Source organism: Neoarius graeffei, chromosome 25, assembly GCF_027579695.1.
Source record: "Neoarius graeffei isolate fNeoGra1 chromosome 25, fNeoGra1.pri, whole genome shotgun sequence".
Taxonomy (NCBI): domain Eukaryota; kingdom Metazoa; phylum Chordata; class Actinopteri; order Siluriformes; family Ariidae; genus Neoarius; species Neoarius graeffei.
Genome location: NC_083593.1, coordinates 32,619,271 through 32,646,941, shown reverse-complemented (window position 1 = coordinate 32,646,941; position 27,671 = coordinate 32,619,271). Strand labels below are relative to the sequence as shown.

At 39.1% G+C, this 27,671-nt stretch overlaps 1 protein-coding gene across 2 annotated transcripts in view; it reads left to right on the top strand.

The window, feature by feature from the left end:
- Positions 1 to 5,901, top strand: part of cadm2a (cell adhesion molecule 2a) — a 901,104-nt gene extending 895,203 nt beyond the window's left edge. For both annotated transcript variants that reach the window (XM_060908168.1, XM_060908167.1), the window contains exons 10-11: positions 4,529 to 4,651; positions 5,636 to 5,901. In XM_060908168.1, the coding sequence (XP_060764151.1) occupies positions 4,529 to 4,651; positions 5,636 to 5,754 (242 nt within the window). In that variant the 3' untranslated portion in view covers positions 5,755 to 5,901. The remainder of the gene's footprint in view (positions 1 to 4,528; positions 4,652 to 5,635) is intronic.
- The last annotated feature ends 21,770 nt before the right edge of the window (positions 5,902 to 27,671 follow it).

Sequence of the window (27,671 nt, the reverse complement as noted above, 5' to 3'; positions counted from 1 at the left end):
CAGTGCCGTCAAGCACTTTACTCTGAGTATCTTGTGTTGCCGTGTGGCGTAGCGTGGGCAGAGGTTCGAAAAACTGCTTCACATGTCTCAGAGTAAGCACATGTTAGCCTTCACTCTGTTGGCAGTTGGCATGAATTGGCAAATTGCCAAACTGGGAGGGAAATATGAATTTTTTTTAAAAAAAAGGACAGAGATAGAGAATGTGAAAGAGCAAGATGAATGTAATGCAGCTACATCTTTGAGTTTTATTCTTAATAGCTTCCTACTGTGATAATAACTCCCATTTATAACCAGCCTTCATTCCTCAGCCACACTGTTGTACATGGGCGATTGAATTGATATTTTACACCTGTTTTATCATGAGCACTGATAAAGACTCGCATTAGTGGATGCTTTTATGGTGGCTGAGAATATTGCTAGCTTTTCTACACTTAGATTATGTATAGAAATAGTTCTTTGTAGTTAAAAAAATCCTTCATTTTTAAGGGTGCCATTATAATAATACCACAGTTGCCTCCGCAAGGTCAGTCGTTATAGCATTTCTTCTCTTCTTCGTCTTCTATTATTATTAATTTGCGCTAGCAGCGCTGGCTCAAATTGTTATTCTCACTCAGGATCTTTCTATTTTATTATTATTAATTGACCGTAGGTGTGAATGTGAGTGTGAATGGTTGTCTGTGTCTATGTGTCAGCCCTGTGATGACCTGGCGACTTGTCCAGAGTGTACCCCGCCTTTCACCCGTAGTCAGCTGGGATAGGCTCCAGCTTGCCTGCGACCCTGTAGAACAGGATAAAGCGGCTACAGATAATGAGATTATTATTATTATTAGTAGTAGTAGTAGTAGTAGTAGTAGTAGTAGTAGTAGTAGTGCTTTAAGTGGGAAAAAATAAGTGCCGGTACTCACATTATTCGACTGTTGCCAGGTAAATTACGCGGTGGGTGACAGTAACAGCAGACCAAGTAATATTTAAATAATTTTTACATTTTACAAATAATTTTACAAAATAAAAGTTTGTTTTTTATTGAGCTTTCACATTTCCAGATAATTTATGTTTATCTTGTTCATTTGGATATTGGCCCAAGGGAGGTCATCGGGGGGGAGAACCTCAGGCTGATGCACAAGGGAACTGTGGACACACATGAGAGAAATACAGAGATGAAAGATGTAGACAGTCCATGTCATGGAGAACATTGGAGAAGTAAGCTATGCAGTTGACAAGTAAATCAATCAGACTACATGACATACTCCTGAGATTGTGTCTATCATAACACAACAGTAGACAGAGACTCAAATATTTTAGACCTGAATTACTTTAGACCTTAATTATTTGATTGTGGTGTGTAACTTAGCTGGGCAAATTCACACATTTGGGTGGACCTAAAACATGCCATTATGGATGAACAAGATATCCACATACTTACACACAAACTCAAGTCCTGCACAGGATGTCCATTGTCCATTAAGCAAGGCAACAGGTAGAAAACTGGAACTGTTTGTTCGCTGTGGACACACACACAAGAGAAATGGCAGTGTTGTTATTACAGTTTACATTATATTGTACAGATGTGTCAAAGGAGGTTGTGACTATACAGTTGTGATTATATCTAAACCTACCGGCAATTAGAAAAGGCTCCAGCAGGACTTGGGGTCATTTTTCATTGAGTGGCTTGGAGCTTCACATCCTCTTTCTTCTGCGCTTCATCTCCCCTTCGCCAGCCATGACGACACATAACTTTGTGGAACGAATTGTTGTAATGGCGGCCCATTACATTTCAAAAACATCAGGTTTGAAAGTCTTGGAACAGCGAGGGAGTTTCTTTTGTCAGTTAGACTATTATTCATGCAACTGAAGGCACGCTCACATTCACTAGTTGAAACGGCAATAGTGTGGACAGCTTTTAGCAGAGGCTTCAGTGCTTCTGGTGTCTGGGATCCCCGCAGCTCCTTGTACTCACGAAACCTTTGTACACTACTTCTCCTCTCCACTTCTAATCTGTCACACAAGCGCAGCACATCTTCATCACCATGTTGTATGTCCAGTTCTCCCTAAATTAAACTAAATTACCTCAGACCAACCGCAGAACCAGAGACTACCACAATGACCGCCCAGTAACTCAAACTCACGCTAATGTTCAGCAGCACTCAACGTTCGTGAGACCTAGCGACACTTCAATATCCCTCCTCCTCTCGTCTCCTCCATCCTCTGTCCTCCTCCACTGTCAAACACACAGACTGTATACGGTCTATGGCAGCCCTATGGTCAAACACGGTGCCGGAGGGCAGAGGACACGATTGGAGGAGAGATATTGATATGCGTGAGCATACAGGAAGAGTATGATCACAAATCGCAAGGAGAGAAATAGAACTTTCTAGACAGAGTACGATGAGCTCATGAGAAGTGCCGGTACGCCGTAAAAAGTCCCAGTATGCTAGGGGCTAAAATTGATAAGTGCCGGTACTCCGTACCGGTGCGTACCGGCCCACTTAAAGCACTGATTATTATTATTATTATCCTAATGTTTTTTAGGACGCTATATCTCCCTCAGTTTTCAACCAGTCATCTCCAAATTTCACATGAAGAATACCTCTGGGCTGAATTACGTTGCTATGACTTTTGGTGCTGGTCTGGATCATCGAACTGGAATGATCCATGAAAAACTGACTTTTTCCCTCACTAAGCGTTATTCTCTATCTCTTACCGTTCCAGATCTATGGGGTACAGTAAACAAACATCCCGGTTTATTAGAGCTAGCGCAAGTCACTGTGACTTTAGTCACAGTATCTATGTAGTTATTATTATTATTATTATTATTATTATTATCCTAATGTTTTTTAGGACGCTATTTCTCCCTCAGGTTTCAACCAATCATCACCAAATTTCACATGAAGAATACCTCTGGGCTATGACTTATGTTGCTATGACTTTTGATGCTGATCCAGATCACTGATCTGGAATGATCCATGAAAAATGGGCTTTTTTCAATCACTTATAACTCTGTCAATATTCGTGATTTTTTCAATCTTTTTTTTTTTATTTTGTTCATGGTGGCAGGGCGCAACTTTTCCTTGACCTGCAATTGCCAAAGGTCATCTAGCGCAAATTATTGTGACTTTAGTCACAGTTTCTATCTCATCTTATCTCATTATCTCTAGCCGCTTTATCCTGTTCTACAGGGTCGCAGGCAAGCTGGAGCCTATCCCAGCTGACTACGGGCGAGAGGCGGGGTACACCCTGGACAAGTCGCCACGTCATCACAGGGCTGACACATAGACACAGACAACCATTCACACTCACATTCACACCTACGGTCAATTTAGAGTCACCAGTTAACCTAACCTGCATGTCTTTGGACTGTGGGGGAAACCGGAGCACCCGGAGGAAACCCATGCGGACACGGGGAGAACATGCAAACTCCACACAGAAAGGCTTTCGCTGGCCACGGGGCTCGAACCCGGACCTTCTTGCTGTGAGGCGACAGCACTAACCACTACACCACCGTGCAGCCCCCAGTTTCTATCTTATTATTATTATTATTAATGTTGTTGTTAATAATAATATCATCATAATATCATCAGTATTGTTGGGTTTTTTTTATCTGTATCTTTTTCAACTTCAGAAATAATTTGAGAGCTTTGAGAGATAGAATAATTGTAGCAGGAAATATGTCCATCTAGTAATGACAGTTACGTGTGACAGAGATGTTGGTGTGTGTGTGTGTGTGTGTGTGTGTGTGTGTGTGTGTGTGTGTGTGTGTGTGTGTGTGTAGATGTAAATAGTTACTATCTCTATCCAAGCAGTTACTTCAAGACATAACCTGCATAAAATAAAATATTATAATAAATAGGATATGAATTAAAAAGCAAACAATCTGTTCCACTGTACACTTTGAGGAATTAAAAAAAAAACTAGTCTGCATTGCACCAAGAGCATTCAACTAGTGTTACAAGACACTGAGTTTTTATGCATAGTGTGTTCAGTCTGTCACTTTTATACAGCAGGTCTTGCTCTGCTTTATAATTATCATTAATGTTACATGGTTAGAGCTGTCTCTATCTGGGTATGTACTCGCCTTGTCACAATCAGTTGACCTTGTACTTGTTAAAGATATTATTATTCTTGTGTTTTCTCTGTTTGAGTTTGCTCATTCTCTAAAGCCCTAATACACAGAGATGAGTGTGAGAGTGCTGTTCTTTTCATTCATTGTCATTTCAAATCCAAATCCTACTTTCAACTCGTAACACAAGCTTGGCCAGTGCAAAGTGAGAACAAAAAGATATAGTGCAGAATCTATCAGAGGAGTAAATAACATTTGCTTTATTCTGTGTTTTCAGTGTATGGATAAGAGAGTATCTCTTTTTATTCACTTGCTTAAATGTTCATGCATTTATTTCAGTATTTGCATTTGTTAGCTTAGAGCTTTGCTCTTCGGGAATTATAAATAATTCCCTTTCTTCTGGCTAATTGTGTTTCCATTTCTTCACTCTAAAATGCTTCTCTCTCTCTCTCTCTCTCTCTCTCTCTCTAGATCCTAATGCTTTGGGACAGCATGGTCCAGATCATGCTCTGATTGGTGGAGTAGTGGCCGTTGTTGTCTTTGTCACTCTATGCTTAATCATCGTCCTGGGCCGATATCTGGCACGACATAAAGGTAAAATCCCCTATATATATATATATATATATATATATATATATATATATATATATATATATATATATATATATATATATATACCTGTATGTATGTATGTATGTGTGTATATATATATATATATATATATATATATATATATATATATATATATACACACACTTTTTTTTAATTCCACAAATATTTAAATCTTTAAGATTCAGTAAATTTTTTTGTAAATAAATTAGAAAAAAAACCACTATATGGCCCAACCTTTCCAGACGCAGCAAGACAGGTGTAAATGATAGGAAAAAATATTACATACAGGAACATGAAAAATATGACATAGTATCAGCAATATTAACGCATGTGCTGTGTGTACACTGTGTATATTATTGTGGACACCTGACCATCACACCCCTATGCGTTCCTTCCTCAAACTGTTGCCACAAAATTGGAAGCACACAATTGTATAAGATGCCTTTATATACTGTTGCATTACAATTTCCCTTTGCAACTAAGAGACCTAAACCTGTTCCAACACGACAATGCCCCTGCGCACAAAGCAAAGTCCATGAATACGGTTTGCTGAGGCTGTAGTGGAAGAACTCGAATGGTCTCCACAGAGCCTTGACCTCAATCCCATTGAACACATTTGGTATGAAATGGATGCTGACTGCACCCCAGGTCTCCTCGCCTGATATCAGTGCCCGACACCACTAATGCTCTTGTGGCTGAATGAGCATAAATCCCAATGTCCACACTCCAAAATCTAGTTGAAATCCTTCTCAAACTAGTGGAGGTTATGATAGGAAAGGGGGAATAATTTGGAATGGGATGTTCAAAAAGTGCATATGGGTGTGATGGTCGGGTGTCCACAAACTTTTGGCCATATAGTGTATGTATGATGAATTGAATATTTTTTTTAAAGTGATATGCTATGCCAAAAAATGAATGGATCATTAAATTTGTTGAATTTAAACAATGCCTGTGTTACCGGGACAGGTACATATTTGACAAACGAGGCCAAAGGAGCAGACGATGCCCCCGATGCCGATACAGCTATTATCAACGCAGATGGTAACCACGCACACACAGAGGAAAAGAAGGAGTACTTCATTTAGACGGCATCTCCTCTCGCCTCCCCCCGCCTCTCTCTCTTTCCCTGCTCCATGTAGGAATCTTCTCTGGCAGCAGTGGAAGTTTCTTCTTCTCATGTCCTATGTTCTTTATTTGATTCCATTTTTTTTCTTTTATCATTTTGTCCTGAATTTCACCTGCTACTTTTTCCAGACATGGCTGCTGATGATCTTTGCCTTTTTTTTATTCACATTGTTCACATCGTATCTGTTAAAAAAAAAAAATGAATCATTGGCCAAACTGCCTGAATCCAGTTCAGTATTTCACTTCACTTTCTTTTGGAAATCCTCCACCATCATTTTTCTCACAGTGCCTCAATATAATATTCAGACATCCATCTGAGGTTTTAGTCAATGCCTTCAGTTTGGTCGAGTGTTTTAGGATTGGCTGGTCGCTTTTTTTTTTTTATCTTTAGCACTATTAAAAACGCAGTATCATCTCTACTGTATATATGTATTTTTGTTTCTTTTTACTCTTTACTATCCATTCCAACACTGTTGTAATTTTTCTTCAATTAAAAAAAAAAATTATATATATATATATACAGGAAATAATTTTCTTCAGAAAAGTAGCTGATACCCGTTTTAACTTACAGAAAAATGCTGATCAGTAATTAGTGTGTGTTCCATAGTGTGAGTGAAGATTTACACAATCAGACTGATAGCTCGAACTCATATTAACCAGTATTTGTACCTGAAATGTAGATATTGGCAAGAAGCCTATATGATAGTTCAAGGGTCATGAAGCATCAACTGAATACTCCCATGATTTAGAACATCAAAAAATAGCTAGTGTGATAGAAGGCCAGGGGTCATAAACTGAGGACACACCAGTGACTTTAATGAAATTTCTATTTTTTTTCTATACTCATCAGTTTAGCTGTGTCTGTGTGAAATACTGTGTGTCTGGCTCATCTGTATGTTCCTGCACTGTCACACTCAGGCTACAGGATACAGCGGCTATGTTCACATTACAGACTTTTATGCTCAATCCCTCAACTGTTCACATCTGCCGCTCAACAGAGCATATGCATGATTCAGCAACACAAAAAAAATCATATTTTTAAAGGAGTCCAACAATAAAAAGACCTTTCTTATTCTGATTCTTACTTTATCATTGATATAGTAACATCTCATTCCCATACAGCACATGCTCCATATGCAGTGATTTTGGGAAACTCGGCAGAGATTTATATCCATTTGTATCTGGAGCCACATATGAAAGTGGCACAAATATATCATGACAATAGAAAGATCAGACTTTTGGGGAACGTTTTATCTTAACAGTTTGCTTATCGGGAACGGACAAACCACCAACAATCCATCAGTTGGACGTCAGAACGGATTTCTAAGCACACTGCAAAAAAAATGATATCTTGTTAAGAGAAAATATCTTTAATATGGGTGAATTTATCTGATTTTTCTTCTTAGAACTCAAATATAAGATGATTTAGCTTACTTTGAGACACTTTTACTCATTTCAAACTTTAAAATTTCTTATTCTACTGTACTGGCAGATAAATTTGCTAATTTTAAGCATTTAATTCTAGAAAGAAGCAAAATTATCTGCCTATAAGAAAAGTTTACATTTTCTTATTCTATAAGTAGAATAAGAAAATGTAAAGCCTGACATGAGTAAAAACGTCTAAAAGTAAGTTAATCATGTTATATTTGAGTTCTAAGAAGAAATATGAGATAAATTCACCCATATTAAAGATATTTTCTCTTAACAAGATATCAATTTTCACAACAGAATACACATTTCGTATTAATAAGTACGCCTTCAGGAACATCTGTATAAACCGCAGTCTCTCAGTAGCTGCTTTGCTGATTTATATTTACGTGAATTATATAACTTTATAATGCTAACCAACCAACTATCTCTAAACACACAACAAATTATCAGCTGTGGTACTTAAAGGGCATATTCTGGACCAATTTCGGGGGTTTTTATATGAAAGTATGTCCCTTTACACACTCATCCAGAAGGGTAATTTTGCACAAGGCCATCTGTCTACAGCAGAAAAAAATAAAATAACAAAATGCGTCTGAAAAAATCCCAAGGGAGTCTGGAGCCAGATTCGTGACGTCACCTGCAGAAGCGCAAGCAGGCTGCGCGAGCTTTGCACGGTCTCAGTGCACAGCCTGTGTAGACCAAGCGCTCCCATTTCTCTCTCATTGTCCAGTCTTTTGGAAAACGATGAGTACTAATCCCATCATGATTGGTGTTGCTACACCCTCCTATGATACATCTGTTAACCATTTTAATAATTACGTAATAACGTTGAAGAAATTTGCAGAAAACCACCAGGTCATTTTCTCATAAACAAACCAGCACTGACGTAGGATTCAGAGGGAGGCGTCCCGCATGTGACGTCACAAAAATCAATGTTTCCCGGGAAATCCAGATGCCAAGTTTTTTCAGAGACAGACCAATTCTCCTCAAATGGCTTGATTTCAACTGAATTTTTCTGGCATTGCGCAAGGTAAATAAATTGCAGAGAATGCAGAATGTTACAGATATTTGACCAAAGTTTAATATAAAATAGGAGAATTACATTGATCTTGCTCCTGAATTTACCCGTGATATGCACTTTAAAGCCTGGCGCACACAGGTGATTTTCCATCGAAGCGTATTGTGATTTTTGAACACAAGTTTCCCTTCTTGTGTGTGTGTTATCTGCAACCAGTGGGCGATTTGGGGAGGGGGATGCAAGTCATGTGGAAATCACATGACTACTTCACAGGCAGGGATTGGCTTAGCCTTTGGAGGTGATCACTTCGTTATTGCAAAGACACACACGCGGCGATATCTCTGCAACAAGTCAGTGACTGGCGATTTTTTGTCACAGAATAGCAAGTATGTTTGATACCTGTGATCTGTCACAACAAAAAAAATCACCATCGCAACTATCCGCACACAAAGCGATTTTTCACTTGCGTCAAAAAGTTGCACAACCAAGCGACGTAAAGTTGCCCTTGTGCGCCGGGCTTAAGTGACATTGGATTGAGAAATGGATAGTTTATTAATAGTTAAAATTTGATCTGAACAGTGTTGCTGATTTTTACGTTCATGCAGCTGAGTGATATGTAGGTTACATGTAGGTATTTTTTTCCCCATCCTGTAATGTGAACATTATCAATCACTGCATTGCCATAGACATGTGTTTATTTCCATATACCCACTTCTGTAGTTTACATCATGTACATCAAACGAGAATATTTTAAATGATAAATTATCAGTCATTCAATTCACATTCAACAGGGACACGAAGTGTAACTACAGTGGTGCTTGAAAGTTTGTGAACCCTTTAGAATTTTCTATATTTCTGCATAAATATGACCTAAAACATCATCAGATTTTCACACAAGTCCTAAAAGTAGATAAAGAGAACCCAGTTAAACAAATGAGACAAAAATATGATACTTGGTCATTTATTTATTGAGGAAAATGATCCAATATTACATATCTGTGAGTGGCAAAAGTATGTGAACCTTTGCTTTCAGTATCTGGTGTGACCCCCTTGTGCAGCAATAACTGCAACTAAACGTTTCCGGTAACTGTTGATCAGTCCTGCACACCAGCTTGGAGGAATTTTAGCCCATTCCTCCGTACAGAACAGCTTCAACTCTGGGATGTTGGTGGGTTTCCTCACATGAACTGCTCGCTTCAGGTCCTTCCACAACATTTCGATTGGATTAAGGTCAGGACTTTGACTTGGCCATTCCAAAAACATTAACTTTATTCTTCTTTAACCATTCTTTGGTAGAACGACTTGTGTGCTTAGGGTCATTGTCTTGCTGCATGACCCACTTTCTCTTGAGATTCAGTTCATGGACAGATGTCCTGACATTTTCCTTTAGAATTCGCTGGTATAATTCAGAATTCATTGTTTCATCAATGATGGCAAGCCGTCCTGGTCCAGATGCAGCAAAACAGGCCCAAACCATGATACTACCACCACCATGTTTGACAGGTGGGATAAGGTTCTTATGCTGGAATGCAGTGTTTTCCTTTCTCCAAACATAATGCTTCCCATTTAAACCAAAAAGTTCTATTTTGGTCTCATCCATCCACAAAACATTGTTGTCTGTGAAGATTCTCAGTCATCCAGGTCATGGTAAACTGTGGGTGGTAAAAGAGAGCAACTGGACTTGCTTGAAGATTCTTGAAGACGTTTCACCTCTCATCCGAAAGGCTTCTTCAGTTCTGTCTGACTGGTAGGGAGCATCAGGTATTTATCCTCTCATGGATGAAAAGCTCATCTAAGGTGTCATAGAGTCATCCTGTTGGTGTGGGTAACTGGGGGCTGGTTGTGAACGGCCTCGAGAGTCATTAGGATGATCAATGGATTGCCCGTTAGGGTGATCAATGGAATGCTGATTCTCTCTGTCCTCCTGTGCGTCACTGAAAACAGCTGGGTTTTGGTGTGCAATTCAGTTGTCTGGGAAGTGTGCCAAGGACTGCATTGTAGGTGGCTGATAAATGATGCCTTAGACCCCCACCTCTGTTCAGTGATGGCCGTTCCAGGTTGACAAAAATGGCTTCTTTAACTCCTCGCTCATACCAATGATCCTCTCTGGCTAAAATGCGTGCGTTGCAATCCTGAAATGAGTGTCCTTTGTTGTTAAGATGAAGGTAGACAGCAGAGTCCTGGCCTGAGGAACTGGCTCTCCTGTGTTGAGAAGGATATTGGAACAAAATATTGTTCCAATATCCTTCTGGCTTGTCCATGTGATCTTTAGCAAACTGCAGACAAGTAGCAATATTCTTTTTGGAGAGCAGTGGCTTTCTCCTTGCAACCCTGCCGTGCACATCAGTGTTCTCCTGATGGTGGACTCATGAGCATTAACATTAGCCAATGTGAGAGAGGCCTTCAGTTGCTTAGAAGTTACCCTGGGGTCCTTTGTGACCTCGCCGACTATTACACGCCCTGCTCTTGGAGTGATCTTTGTTGGTCGACCACTCCTGGAGAAGGTAACAATGGTCTTGAATTTCCTCCATTTGGACACAATCTGTCTGACTGTGGATTGGTGGAGTCCAAACTCTTTAGAGATGGTTTTGTAACCTTTTCCAGCCTGATGAGCATCAACAACACTTTTTCTGAGGTCCTCAGAAATCTCCTTTGTTCGTGCCATGATACACTTCCACAAACATGTGTTGTGAAGATCAGACTTTGATAGATCCCTGTTCTTTAAATAAAACAGGGTGCCCACTCACACCTGATTGTCATCTTTTGATTGAAAACACCTGACTCTAATTTCACCTTCAAATTAACTGCTAATCCTAGAGGTTCACATACTTTTGCCACTCACAGATATGTAATATTGATAATTTTCCTCAATAAATATAATAAGTATAATAATTATATCATAGGGCGGCATGGTGGTGTAGTGGTTAGCGCCGTCACCTCACAGCAAGAAGGTCTGGGTTCGAGCCCCGTGGCCGGCGAGGGCCTTTCTGTGTGGAGTTTGCATGTTCTCCCCGTGTCTGCGTGGGTTTCCTCCGGGTGCTCCGGTTTCCCCCACAGTCCAAAGACATGCAGGTTAGGTTAACTGGTGACTCTAAATTGACCGTAGGTGTGAATGTGAGTGTGAATGGTTGTCTGTGTCTATGTGTCAGCCCTGTGATGACCTGGCGACTTGTCCAGGGTGTACCCTGCCTTTCGCCCGTAGTCAGCTGGGATAGGCTCCAGCTTGCCTGCGACCCTGTAGAAGGATAAAGCGGCTAGAGATAATGAGATGAGATAATGAGATAATTATATCATAATAATAACCAAGTATAATAATTTTGTCTCATTTGTTTAACTGGGTTCTATTTATCTACTTTTAGGACTTGTGTGAAAATCTGATGATGTTTTAGGTCATATTTATGCAGAAATATAGAAAATTCTAAAGGGTCCACAAACCTTCAAGCACCACTGTAGACTCTTTATCTAAACCTTGTGACATAATAATAATAATAATAATAATAATAATAATAATAATAATAATAATTTTGAGAAAGTCTCAGCTTTTTCTCCTGTCCACATGTCCATCTGATGATTCAGTTGAATGTAGAAGAGCAAGAGAGAAGAGAGCTTGGACTCACAGAGTTAAAAAGTAACTGTTAGATAACACACACTGTTTGTTTATGGCTGTATGTAACAATTAGGAAACTTCACGGAGACCAATCTGAACTTTTGTACATTAGTGAACATTACATTACATATCATCTGACATTGATGAGTGGTTTGTTTTTGTTTAATAGTCTTCATATCTTTCTTTTCATCTTCCTTCTTTTGGATTTCTGTAATAAATAGGCGCCCTTGTTAATAAGGCTGTATATTACATCTGCTTAATGTAGTAAGTAGTGAAAATTGTTGTCAGAGTTTGGGACCCCACATATCAAGAAGTTTGTATATTCGCCTATTATTCACATTAATTAAAAGTATGGTTTCTTTTTGTTTGTTTGTTTGTTTGTTTGTTTGTTTGTTTGTTTGTTTGTTTGTTTGTTTTTTGGTTCATAGAGATTCTTAACAAGCACTCCACATCCTTTTTTTTTTTTTACACAGTTTAATTTCAGCATAAGGTGTATATAATGTACAAGTATTACATTTGGTATAAAAAAAAATAACATTTTGATGTCGTTTTATTTCAGATCTTATAGTAAAAGTTAAACAATTTATGTGTGAAAAGAGGAAATAGTGGTTAAATATACCTATGAGGACTGATAATAGATGCTGCAAATTAAGGTAGTGGAAATTTAAGAAAGTGGAAATTTAGCACTTACTACTTCAGACCCTTATTGTATTATTGGTCAGAGTGCATACTGTAGTTAATGGACCTGAGGAAATGATAGCTCACTGTCAGTTTCCTGTGTAGAAAGAGAATTATTAATGCTGGGGAAATTATAGAAGATAAAGCAGTAGAATTGATAAAACGGCTTTTATTGACTTCCTAGCATACAACATACAGGCAGACTCAAATCTTATATTTCCAGCTTCATGCCTCATCCATATAAGCTCCCCAAACAAAACAACGAGTCACATCCAGTGACAGTATGACCTTATTGTACAGTGTCAATAGGTTACAAACTTAGTATAAAACCAAACCTTCAGATGTTGGCCAGATTCTGTGATAGTTTTACATTACATGGGTCAGAAAAGGAAGTCACAGTGAGGCAGTGGCAAAAAACATTTCATACAGCAAAAGGACACATCTCAAAGGAAGTGATTGAATTTGTTGGCGTGTCACTTTTGACAGTTTAGCCGGTTTAAAAGTATAAACAAAACAATGGGATAAACCTGTAGGATTGATTCGAACATCAGCTGAAACACTGCCTTGATAAATCGTAGCAGAAGTGTGCACCCAGTTAGTCGAAGTGTGGTTTAAAAAAAAACAAAACAATGGTGGCCTTCTTACCTGACAGGATTGGTGCTTTTGTTAAGATAAGGCACCTTAGTGTTAGGAAGGAAATGATGCATGCACATGCATATAAATCATATATAAACCATATAAACCACAGACTGTGTGTTAGTGTTTGAGTGAGCACCAGGGTTGTGTTGTGTGAGGTGGGAACAGTCGGGATTTAGTCAAGACTGACTTCTAATTTAGCTCTTGTGTGGTGTTCATATTTTTGTTAGTCAGCCAGTGTTCGTGGATCTGGTGGACCCGCTACATTTTGGTGCTTTAAATTCAACACAGTCAAATAATTTTACATTAAATACTTAACAGATGTTTACTTCACCCCAATTACAAGCGACATAAACAGCATATATGGTTAATATTTGCCCTTTACCTTTGTTAGATTACATTTATTTAAAAAAAAAAAATGTGCTACTCATTTTTTGTTTGTTTTTTAATAAAATGTAATTTTACAAAAAGAAAATCAATTACAGTCAAGATATGAGTGGAAAAAAGATGTTTATCTTCAAATTTGCAAATGAAGCAAGGTTTTTCATAACAACTGATTTTTATTTCTTTGAATTTCATTAGAAATTTAACCCATTCAGTTCAGTTTACACAACACAAGCTGAACACATACAGTAACCATGTCAGTCTATACAACACATCATCCCCATGCCTGTCTTCGTTTTGCGACTGGCTGATGCTCCATCTCATCCTCTTCTTCAAAGTCACTGTCAGACTCTGAATTTTCAGAAATGTGATCCTCACGTTCTGAAACGTCTTCCTCTACATCATCATCAAAAGCTTCTCTCTCTTCCAGAATCATTTGCAAGTCCATCTGAGCAGAGAATCTTTTGGCCATCTTGATCAGTTGTGATCAGGAGCCACATTGGAAAAGCTATATTTATTGTGTCCCGCCCCCAATTTATGGGAACTTCTGTCTTAATTCCCGCAAGACAAAGGGTAAAATGTGTAGGAATGTGAGAGCAGACAGGTGTCGGTGCTTGAACGGCAGGGGCAGAAACACAAAACTCTCTCACACACACACACACACACACACACACATAACAGCAGGCCCAGACAGGAGGAGGACAGAGTGAAGGTACACACTTTTATTAGCCCCGGGTCCAGTGCACCCGAACATCCTGTATGTAATATAAATGTGTAGGGGGGGTGTACAGTGTGTGGTCATTGAAAATGTGTTCTGATATATATGTTCTTCACAGAAAATGAGCCAAGGCCAATGAGTCTAAAAAAAAAAATTAATCGTATCATTGTTCCTTTGATAAAAAATGAAAACGGGTCCCACAGACCCGAACACCATACAAAGGTCAGGAAGGAACCACAGATGTTGCTGTCATAAGGAGAGATATGCAGTAAACTATAATGCCTGTTTTCTGCCTTTGACCAATTACGTTTTCTGTCAAAACCTGCATTTACAGCTACACTTACCCACCCTGCCTGTCATTGCATATGATATGGGAGGTTAGTGTCAGATTGTTTTGATGGAGCATCTTTTCATGATTTCTTTTTTTTCTGTCGACTATACATGCCAGCGTTCAATAGTTTCATCTCTGTATGGATCCAGTGTATATCCCGAAGCCATATCTTTTTTTTTTTCTATTTTGAAGTTGTTTTAATAATAATTTCTTTACGTGTGCTATTGATGATTTTCTTATTCCAGCTTATTGCTCTCTATAGGCATGGCAAGGCTGTAGATTTGTGAGTAAACCAGGTTGCAATCTGTACTAAGGCCTATAAGTGGATTTCAGAGTTCTCTGACCCATTAATTTAGATACTGAAGGAAACATAAAATGAGAAGATTATTTTGTTTTTCATCAATCTTTCATCAATTCCTATTTTTCCATGCTACCAGATCTTATTTAGCTGAGTGCAGATTGTTGCAATGACAGCACAGATGTCGTTGATGTCTTTGGGCTCCGTCATTAGGAGGTTCATCTCGGCACAAATGTTTGCAGGTGCTGTGGAGTGTAGCTTTTTGAAAAGCTGTGAAATTTCCCTCAGTTCAGGCGTAACCTGTAATTGGTCCTGTAATATACGAGGTGAAATGATCTTCAACACACCTGAAAACTCTCTAACTCTCAAATTTTATTTCTGCCCTACTAGCTGCAGCATGTTACGCTCTAAAACATAAAAATAATGAAATACACTCTGAGATTTACTGAGTGTGTAAATCATCATGATATGTAAATGGGTTCTGTTCCAGAATTTTGGCACATAGCTTGGATCCAGTACTTTTATATTTATTTTCTTTTTCCTAGCAATGATTTTTGTTTTGTTATAATATTGTTCTTTATATACAACCTGTAATTATTCTTTAGGAAATAAATGAAACTAATTTTGCATTATGGTTAGTGGTTTGAAACCAACCACTTCAACTCTTTTCTGTTGCTTTGATAGCAGGACATCACAAGCTGCTGTTTGTTCAAATATAAATCACTGCAAACAGTAGTTTACGATGTCCTGCATTGATGTCACTGTATCAATGCAATTTCTGTATAAATAGAATAGTCAGTGTAGGAGTCAGAAATTGGCCGCCGCATATAACACAAAGGACATGTGAGTCCATTTCTTTGGCATATTGTTTCTTTTGGCATCTCAGGAATGATTCTTTGGGTCATTTTTATAATTTGATTGGACAGATTTGCAAAGCACCTCCCACCTGCTGAAGCTCTGTATCTGTCACATTTCAATATAGGCAATTATAATGTTAATAAAAATCTCAGTGTTTATTTAAGGGTTTGTTCTCTGATACTGTCTTTTTTTTCCCCATGATTGCATGATTTTTTCTTGGTTTCACAGAAAGAGACTTCAGTGGGGTCATCCATACCATAGTGTTTGTGTAAAGGAATACACAGTGACCTTTGATCATCTCTGAGCATTAATAAAATAAAGATGATCGTTATAGTGATTTTAACAAACAGGTATATGTCTATATAAAAAAGCATAGAGACGAGCTAAACACCGGTCAGACCTGAAACGTGTATGTAATCAATGAGCAGGATGATGATGATATGTTCAGTGTGTGGAAGTGTGTAAATTTTCCTCAAACTTGGTAAAGGATATTTTGTGGCAAGACCGAGCTAGGATTATCATATACGCCAACCAACACCTACTGCCTTATAATCATCTGTTATTAAAACAAGAACAAAAGAAAGTAAGACAGTCAAATCGAGGACTTGTGGAGACTGAGTATGAATTAAGAGTGTGACATATTAAGAGTGTTAACGGTGAGCACTTCTCTTCACACTGAGTGGATCAGGTATACAGAAGCAGTAGGTAGTGCTTTTGCACCCGCAGAGACACTTGCTTTAGGCGAGTTGGCCTTCAGACGACACAGGCACCAGACAAATAATGGGGTCTGTTCTTCTTGAAAATGAAAACACATCATTTTAAGTTATGTCTTCTGCCTCCGTGTATTCATTTGTTCTGCAATTCCATTTCAAGTGTAATTAATATGTATGGAATGAAACTCTTGAATAAATAAATGCCAAAATCGCTAGCATGTGGCTGGGTTTATTTTTCTCTCTTTCTGATATGACGCCATATCCATGCATCTATCTCTTCTAATGAACACTGCCCCTGCAGTTCTGTAATGATACCTGAAAAAAAATACAGTGTCAAACTCAGTACATTCAAGTGGTTTATGATTTATTCTGGCCAATTTAACTACACGTTTGCATTTCTGCCTATTTTGTCTCAAAATGAATGAAAATGATGCCCTTTTTTGATGTTTAAAATGCTCTCTGTCCTAAACCTACATATATAAAACACAACTTAGCTGCATCCATACATGTACAAGACCAAATAAACAAATAAATTGCTGGTGTTTTCACTGTAATGCCTAAACTTTTTTTTTTTTTGACTGGACTTTTTTTTATTTACAATTTACAGCATCTAATTTATCAAGATTTAATATTTTACATTTCATACCATGATATGTTGTTATGCATGGCAATTTATGCTAGGAATGAAACATCTAAATTAATAAAATTAGTTTGCCAACTAATCTTGAGATATGATACATAAATAAGTTAATTTTAATGACAAGTTAAAGCTAACTAACATCAGTACTTTTTGGTTTGCCATACTATCTGCCTTACAGTCACAAACAATGTCTGTGCATGGGGTGCTTTAGGGTGAATTTAATTTTTTTATTTCTGTATTTTCACAATATCATAGAAAACAATTAACAATTTCCCAGCTTGGGATCAATTTTTATATATATCCATAACCCCTTAAGTCACGGGCAAGCTGGAGCCTATCCCAGCTGACTATGGGCGAGAGACAGGGTACACCCTGGACAAGTGACCAGATCATCGCAGGACTGACAAATAGAGACAAACAACCATTCACACCTACCGTCAATTTAGAGCCACCAATTAGTCTAACCTTCATGTTTTTGGACTGTGGGGGAAACCGGAGCACCCGGAGGAAACCCACACAGACACGGGGAGAACATGCAAAATCCACACAGAAAGGCCCCCGTTGGCCACTGGGCTCAAACCCAGAACCTTCTTGCTGTGAGGCAACAGTGCTAACCACACACACACACACATATATATATATATATATATGTTATAGATTTATGTTTTATGGCTTCTACATGACCGAGTCAGTACAAAAACATTTTAGAGTCCAAACGTTAGTTTTCCAGCATAAAATTAAATGTTACAGAAAAAAAAAAAGTTTGTATCTGAGCAGCATATTATATAAGAGACCACTTTTCAGATGAAAAAAGAAACCATAATGAAGGCTGCTGGGTTTTGGTGCAAAATTAAGAAGCAAGTGTGACAGCTTATATATAAGCAAGTTTTTATTAGGGTTCAATATTGAGGCTTATGATATTTTTAATCAGTAATAGCAATAACAATTACAATATTATATATTTATTCATTCTTTTATCCTGGTCAGGATTTCGGTGGATCCAGAGTCTATCCCAGAAATGCTGACTCTGAGGAAGAAACCTGGATGGGACTCCAGTGCATTGCAGCAACACACACATTCAGACCTTGGGGCAATTTAGTGAAGCATTATGTGACTCAGCTAGAATGTCATTTTTCATGATGTTCAAACAAAAGTGCTATTATCTATATCACTAAACTCACTGTTATGTTGACTTCATGCATCCACTCATTTACTTTCAGTAACCGCTTTATCCTGGTCAGGATCACAGTGAATACAGAGTCTGTCCAGGAAACACTGGGCATGAGACAGGAAAACACCCTGGACAGCAGTCCGTTGCAGGGTAACATGCACACACGCTCACACACATTCATACCTCGAGGCAATTTAGAGTAGCCAACTTAAGAGTTGTCAATTGCATGCTTTTGGACAGTCGGAGGAAACCAAAAGAACCTGAAGAAAACCCACATGAACATGGAGAGAATGTGCAAAATTCCCCAGGGCCCAAAGGAGCCTGGAGCTGTGAGGCAGCAATGTTTCCTGTTAGAACAACTTTATTTCTCTCAAGGTACAGTATTTTCACATACTGAAAAAATCCTTGCATGACTTCTTTGAGAAGTGGCTATTTTTATTCATTCTTTTCATCCACCAAACAGCACAACACCATAGTGATCTTATGAAATACCTCGGCTGTTTCTGAAGTCGAGACACATCACTGAGACTACAGTTATGACTTTTCTGTAATTGGAGGATTGAGTTGCAAAGGAAATATCCTCTCTTCTCCCTAAGGAGCTTATAAGGGTCTTATGATGCTGCTATAAATTCAAGTGTGATCAAAATAACTATCTATCTAACTGTATGTAGAAAAACCACCACCATTCTAATATGACCTCGTCCTAAATTTGATAATAAGTTTTTCATCTATTTGCATAAATATAATGGAGCACTTTCCTGCCTCAAACTCTACAGCTAGTGTTAAAAGTAAAAGTAGTCCTGAAATGAAGTACAAATATCACACTGCAGACGTATTCATAGCCTCGGAGATAAATGAAATAGTCTGTCCCTGGGGAGAGGTGAGACAGGTGCCCTAAGGGAAGAGAGCAGTGATCAGTGGGATATTGCCACAGGGGACACTTCCTACACTCCTACGTGCACTAACACTGGCATCACGCCTGCCAGCCGAGCCAACACACATGCCAACACACTCACAAGAGGACATGAGAGATGGCCTACATATCCCAAAACAAGCTCTTATAGAGATTTGAGAGGCACCACTAACATCCCAGAAACACAATGCAATCTGATCTCAGGGTCAAACACAGATTTAATAAACTATCTCTAATCTCCTGGGTCTTGTTTGTGTACATAGGACATTTTGTTCCAGTTTGCAGCTGCCAGGTGCTGATTCAGAGTGGCAGCTGAATAGAAAAACATCCTGCACATGCACAGGGTTTGGTAAGAATTAACTTTTGTTCACATTTTTTAAGGGTGGTATTTTATTTACAAGGCAACATGACATCCTTTATGACAACTGATACAAACCTACATAAACATTTATCAAGGCTTTCTCCAACAGGTGTCAGTCCACTTTATCGATTTCAGTGTCAAGCTGACACAACACCTGAGTCAAGTAACATTGATTTTAGTTGACTTCAGGTTGTTTCCAGGTGGATTTTTATTTAAAAGCCATGACAACTATTTTTGTAGCTCAGTGCACATTTGGATGCCAGTCACTTTTCAGAAATACCAGTGGCTGTGTTATCCATCCATCTATCCATCCATCCATCCATCCATCCATTATCTGTAACTGCTTATCCTGTATAGAGTCGCAGGCAAGCTGGAGTCTATCTCAACTGACTATGGGCGAGAGGCAAGGTATATCCTGGACAGGTCGCCAGATCATCGCAGGGCTAACACATAGAGACAAACAACCATTCACACTCACATTCACATCTACAGTCAATTTAGAGCCACCAATTAACCTAACCTGCATGTCTTTGGACTGTAGGGGAAACCAGAGCACCCGGAGGAAACCCACGCAGACACGGGGAGAACATGCAAACTCCACACAGAAAGGCCCCTATCGGCCACGGGGCTCAAACCCAGAACTTTCTTGCTGTGAGGCAACAGTGCTAACCACTATACCAACGTGCCACCCAATATTAATATACTGCTATGATAACAGAGTTACATCTGTCCTTAAGTAAAGTGTGGTTCATATTTCTACGGATAGGATATTTATGAAACGGCAGAGTTATTGTACCCTCATGATGACGCAATTCTGTACATTTTCTCTTTTTTTTTCACAATACATGATCAGCATTATATGACTGACATACCAGAAATTCACTGAGCTATAAAGTCATGTCATAATGATCTATCGTAAGCGTTATAATACCACTTTTGAGTTATAACAGTACCTCAAGAAAATATTTACATGACTTGACTGTTATATCAACTTGTTCATTCATTCATTCATTCATTCATTCATTCATTCATTCATTCATCTTCAGTAACTGCTTTATCATGGTCAGGGCAATGGTGGATCTGGGAGCTATCCCAGAAACATTTGGCATGAGACAGTAATACATCCTGGATGGGATGCCAGTCCAGTGCAGGGTAACCGTGCACACACAAATACACACTCATTCATACCCCAGGCAAATTTACCAACTAGCATGTTTTTGTGAGATGGAAGGAAACCAGAGAAGCCAAAGGATACCCACATGGACACAGTGAGAAGATGCAAAACAACACACAAACATAAGCTCTGGATGAACCAGGGACCCTGGCGCTATGAGATAGCATCATAAAGTTAGTATTTGGTTTGTATGCAACAATAAAGAACAATATAATACAATGTAAGGTAAGGAAATATCCACAGAGGACAAAATGTAATGAAATGACTACCCTATAATGTTTTATGGTCCTGTAGTAACATGTTATAAAATTATAGCTTGTGATTCTGATTGTTTTCTCTAGTTTTGGCATAATGAGCATTAATAACCATTAATAACCACTCCAGATTTTGTCTGCCTCTGATGAATGTATGGATTTAGAGTTTACAGTTCTTCTGAAAAAGAAAGTAAATGATATAAATGAGAGTTCAGACTTGTAAACACTAAAGATAGTGAAATTTTGTGATTTTCCAGGCCATTATGCATGCACATTCTGGAGTTCATCATTTTAAATAGGAAAAGTAGAGCATGTCTATTAAAGGTAATAAAGGCTTAACTGCAAATGGCATTACCTGTCTTTTTCTATAGCTTCCAGATTGTGTTTGTCATAATAGCAGGTTGGTGTGGGCTGTTCCCTGCGGCAATGCTGTCTCCTGTGGCATGTCTGCCAGGCTCGGCTTTTTATGATAATGAACCCGTGTGTCTGCTAGAGTTTTAACTTTACCTGAGATGTGGCTCAGAGCTTCAGCTGACATTGCGTGCACACACACACACACATGCACAAAAAGCACCCTGCAGTTCAGCGGTTTAGCTCAGCCCACAGCAATGTACAACTCCAAATCAGAAAAAGTTAGGAAGGTATGGAAAATGGAAAAAAAAACTAGTGATTTCTAATTTTACTTTGACTTCTATTTCATTGCAGACAGTATGAACTCAAGATATTTCATATTTTGTCTTGTCAACTTAATTTCATTTGTGAATATACATCCATTCTTGCATTTCAGGCCTGCAACACATTCTGAAAAAAGCTGGGTTGGGGGCAATTTAAGGCTAGTCATGAGATAAAACTCGTCTCGTCTCGTCTTCTTCCGCTTTATCTGGGACCGGGTCGCAGAGGCAGCAGTCTAAGCAGGGAAGCCCAAACTTCCCTTTCCCCAGACACCTCGGCCAGCTCCTCAGGAAGAACACCGAGGCGTTCCCAGGCCAGCCGAGAGACATAGTCCCTCCAGCGTGTCCTGGGTCTTCCCCGGGGCCTCCTCCCAGGGGGACATGCCTGGAACACCTCCCCAGGGAGGCGTCCAGGAGGCATCCGAAAAAGATGCCCGAGCCACTTCAGCTGATTCCTCTCGATGTGGAGGAGCAGCGGCTCTACTCCGAGCTCCTCCCGAGTGACTGTGCTTCTCACCCTATCTCTAAGGGAGCGCCCAGCCACCCTGCGAAGGAAACTCATTTCAGCCGCTTGTATCCGCAATCTTTTTTTAATCTCATTTTAATCTCATTTAATCTCATTTAATAGTTTTAATAGTTTTATCTCATGGAATGAGATAAAACTATTAAAACTATTAAATGAGATTAAATGAGTTTAAATGAGATTATTTTAAAACTATTAAATAATGATGTGATTTGAAACAGGTGATGTCAACAGGTGATTGTAATCATGATTTGGTACAAAATCACCACAAAGGCCTAGTCTTTGAGGAGCACAGATGGCCCGAGGATCTCCGATTTGTCAACAAATGCATGAGAAAATTATTGAAATGTTTAAAAACAATGTTCCTCAAAGAAAGCTATGAAGATATCATATATGAAAGATATGATATTTAGATATTTCACCCTCCATGATGCATATTATCATTAAACGATTCAAGGAATCTGGAGGAATTTCGGTGCATAAAGGGCAAGGGCGCAAGCCTAAGCTGAACACCTGTGATCTCCGATCCCTCAGACGGCACTGTATCAAGAATCATCATTCATCTATAGCTAATATAACCACATGGGCTCAGGATTACTTTGGCAAACCTTTGTCAAGCACTACAATAAGAGGTTACATCAACAAATTCCAGTTAAAACTTTGCTGTGCTAAAATGAAGCCTTATGTTAATTGTGTCCAGAAGCTCTGGAATGGTAAAGGTAACTTGCACTTCTGTAATGGCAGCATTGATTCACAAAAGTACAATGAGATTTTGGAGCAAAATATGCGGCCTTCAAGATGACATCTTTTCCAGGAATATTTCAACAAGACAATGCAAAACCATATTCTGCCCACATTACAAAGGCATGGCTGTGGAAGAAGAGGGTGCCTGTCCCCTCTGTCCCCAATAGAGAATGTGTGGCAAATTTTGAAACGGAAAATATGACGACGAAAATCCCCTATTGTTGCACACCTTAAGATTTGTTTGCATGAAGAATGCGACAAAATAACACCTGAAACAGTCCATCACTTGGTGCTTTTAGTCCCTAAACATCTTTTAAGTGTTATGAGAAGGAATGGCAACACTATCAAAAAAAAAATTCTCAGCTGAATAAAACCAAAGAGAAACTTTTTTTTTTTTTTAAGATACAGACCAAACTATCCAGCTAACCTGAGCAGTGACCAATTAGTCCATTTATGTAGTGAAAATTCACATGATTGTGCAGTAGGGTTTTTCTCTAAGCCCTTCCTTTTTGATAAACAAAATTAATGCTTTTCCTTTTTCAACTTTTTCCTGATTTGGGGTTGCATACACACACACACACACACACACACACACACACACACACACACACACACACACAATGACAGATTCAGAGAGTCACACTATAACACACTAGAACCTCTGGAAACTTTTATACCACAATGTTGTTGAAGTCTAAAAATTGATTGGTTCATAAAATTTGTTCGTAAAATCTCCCTTTAAAAGATTTTAATTAGCCTTTTCACCTTTTTTTTAAATCTAGTCTTTACATTTTCCTTTTGATTTGAATGATGCAATCTTGACGAAGTAACACATTACATCATAGACATCAACAATGATCATTAATATTAAAGTACACTGGCTCCATGTGCCATGTGTCTGCCTCTTTAACCTTGAGTTTAACCATGAAGCATGTGTCTGATTTTACATTCTTATCTACAGCATGTCAACTTGGAACAGCTGGTGTCTGTATAAATATGAGCTCCTTGTCACCTTGCCTTACTCTCAACACCTGTTGCAGAATGATATCACTTCTTTCAATACCCTCGGTCCTCCTGTCTAACTGAGGTTTACACACACACACACACACACACACACACACACACACACACACACACACACAGTGGAGGCTGCATACATTCACACACCTGCACCTTTATGCCTATACCTGCCTGTATCATTCCATATTGAACATGATCTTCAGGTCATGTCTTTAGGTCTCTTGTTTGTGTTTCTGAGGAAGCCACTGGTCCAGTCTACATCTGGCTCCTACCTGCCTAGATTGTATCTGTCTGTGTGTGTGGTGTTATGCTGCATCCAGTTGCACTCGAAAATATGCAATAAAACAGACAAGATCCACCTTCATAAGCAACAAACTTGACATGTTAAAAAAATACAAAGTAATACTCACAAAGTATTACTCACTTATCACTCACTGTGCCATGAAGTTACAGCATCCTTAGTTACATCCTGATCAGGGTTGCGTTGCTGAAATTAGGCTACGAGTTTGTTTATCTTCTTCTTCTTCTTTCAGCTCTTCCCATTAGGGGTCACCACAGTAGATAATGTCCCTCCATCTCCTCCTGTCCTCCATATCTTTTTCTGTCACACCATGTCCTCCTTCACCACATCCATAAATCTCATCTTTGGTCTTCCTCTTTTCCTTCTACCTGGCAACTCCATCTCCAGCATTCTTTTCCCAATATGCCCTGGATCTCTCCTCTGTACATGTCCAAACCATCTCAATCTCACCTCTTGCAGGTTGTCTCCAAGTTTGTTTATCTCATCTCATTATCTCTAGCTGCTTTATCCTGTTCTACAGGGTCGCAGGCAAGCTGGAGCCTATCCCAGCTGACTACGGGCGAAAGGCGGGGTACACCCTGGATATTTTGGAAAATAGAGCCAACTAAATTCATGAGAAAATACTGTGAGCAAGTATTGTACAAGTGGGATTTAAAAAAAAAAAACAGTCTCACATACGGCTGAGACAAAATATTATTTTAACTTGAGTGATGTAGCTGAGGTTCAGGAACTGTCAGAGCCAGAATTCACAGAGACAATGCTGACATTTTTACTTCTGGGGTTCCCCCCCCAAGTGTTTTCCAGTGTTTCCAGCACAGTTGAAAGAGTCCTTATTTTTAAAATCTCTTCTCGTTTAGACCACTTCCACTTGGATTTTAAATCCAAATACAGATATGGATATACAGATATTTGGATCACTACACAGATAAGGACACCTCTGATTCTCATGTACACACACACACAACAGCCAGCCATAACATTAAAACTACCCAAACAGCTCTGACCCACCGAGGCATAGACTCCACAAGACATCTGAAGGTGTGCTGCAGTATCTGGCAGAAATACATTAGCAACATATCATTTAAGTCCTCTAAGTCGCAAAGTGGGGCCTCCATGGATCTGACTTGTTTTTCCAGAACATGCAAGATACAGTGGAGCTTGAAAGTTTGTGAACCCTTTAGAATTTTCTATATTTCTGCATAAATATGACCTAAAACATCATCAGATTTTCATACAAGTCCTAAAAGTACATAAAGAGAACCCAGTTAAACAAATGAGACAAAAATATTATCCTTGATCATTTATTTATTGAGGAAAATGATCCAGTATTACATGTCTGTGAGTGGAAAAAGTATGTGAACCTCTAGGATTAGTAGTTAATTTGAAGGTGAAATTCAAGTCAGGTCTTTTCAGTCAATGGGATGACAATCAGGTGTGAGTGGGCACCCTGTTTAATTTAAAGAACAGGTATCTATCAAAGTCTGATCTTCACAACACATGTTTGTGGAAGTGTATCATGGCACAAACAAAGGAGATTTCTGAGGACCTCAGAAAAAGCGTTCTTGATGCTCATCAGGCTGAAAAAGGTTACAAAACCATCTCTAAAGAGTTTGGACTACACCAATCCATGGTCAGAAAGACTGTGTACAAATGGAGGAAATTCAAGACCATCGTTACCCTCTCAGGAGTGGTCGACCAACAAAGATCACTCCAAGAGCAAGGTGTGTAATAGTCGGCGAGGTCACAAAGGACCCCAGAGTAACTTTTAAGCAACTGAAGGCCTCTCTCACATTGGCTAATGTTAATGTTCATGAGTCCACCATCAGGAGAACACTGAACAACAATGGTGTGCATGGCAGGGTTGCAAGGAGAAAGCCACTGCTCTCCAAAAAGAACATTGCTGCTCCTCTGCAGTTTGCTAAAGATCACGTGGACAAGCCAGAAGGCTACTGGAACAATGTTTTGTGGATGGATGAGACCAAAATAGAACTTTTTGGTTTAAATGAGAAGCGTTATGTTTGGAGAAAGGAAAACACTGCATTCCAGCATAAGAACCTTATCCCATCTGTGAAACATGGTGGTGGTAGTATCATGGTTTGGGCCTGTTTTGCTGCATCTGGGCCAGGACGGCTTGCCATCATTAATGGAACAATGAATTCTGAATTATACCAGCGAATTCTAAAGGAAAATGCCAGGACATCTGTCCATGAACTGAATCTCAAGAGAAGGTGGGTCAGGCAGCAAGACAACGACCCTAAGCATACAAGTCGTTCTACTAAAGAATGGTTAAAGAAGAATAAAGTTAATGCTTTGGAATGGCCAAGTCAAAGTCCTGACCTTAATCCAATCGAAATGTTGTGGAAGGACCTGAAGCGAGCAGTTCTTGTGAGGAAAGCCACCAACATCCCAGAGTTGAAGCTGTTCTGTATGGAGGAATGGGCTAAAATTCCTCCAAGCCGGTGTGCAGGACTGATCAACAGTTACCGGAAACATTTATTTGCAGTTATTGCTGCACAAAGGGGTCACACCAGATACTGAAAGCAAAGGTTCACATACTTTTGCCACTCACAAATATGTGATACTGGATCATTTTCCTCAATAAATAAATGACCAAGTATCATATTTTTGTCTCATTTGTTTAACTGGGTTCTCTTTATCTACTTTTAGGACTTGTGTGAAAATCTGATGATGGGTCATATTTATGCAGAAATATAGAAAATTCTAAAGGGTTCACAAACTCTCAAGCACCACTCTATGTTGATTGGATTGAGATCTGGGGAATTTGGAGGACAAGTCAACCCCTTGAATTCTATGTCACGTTCCTAAAACCATTCCTGAACAATTTCTGCAGTGTGGCAGGGTGCAATATCCTGCTGAAAGAGTCCATTGCCAACAGGTAATACCATTGCCATGAAGGGGTGTACTTGGGCTGCAGTAATGTTTAGGTTAGTGGTACAAAGTCAAAGTGTGGCCACACAGCCCCATACACAACAAGCTGTGACATGTTCTGACAACTGTGGGATTAGACCAGACAGGCTTGGCTTTGCTCCCCACATGCATCATGAGCCTTGGCTGCTCATGACCCTGTTGCTGGTTCACTGGTTGTCCTTCCTTGGATCACTGTTGGTAGATACTAATACCGGTAACTGCATACCCAGAACACCCCACAAAATGTGCCGTTTTGGAGATGCTCTGACCCAGTTTGGCCCTTGTCAAAGTCACTCAGATTTTGGCAATCTCACTTCTCTCACTTTGTTTCCAAGTTTGTTTAGATTTTGGGAAATAGAGCCAACTAAATTCATTGGAAAATATTGTGAGCAAGTATTGTACAAGTGGGATTGGGGGAAAAAAGTTCCACACACAGTTGAGACTAAATATTATTATTAACTTGAGTGATATAGCTGAGGTTGAGGAACTTTATTATAGATTTCTT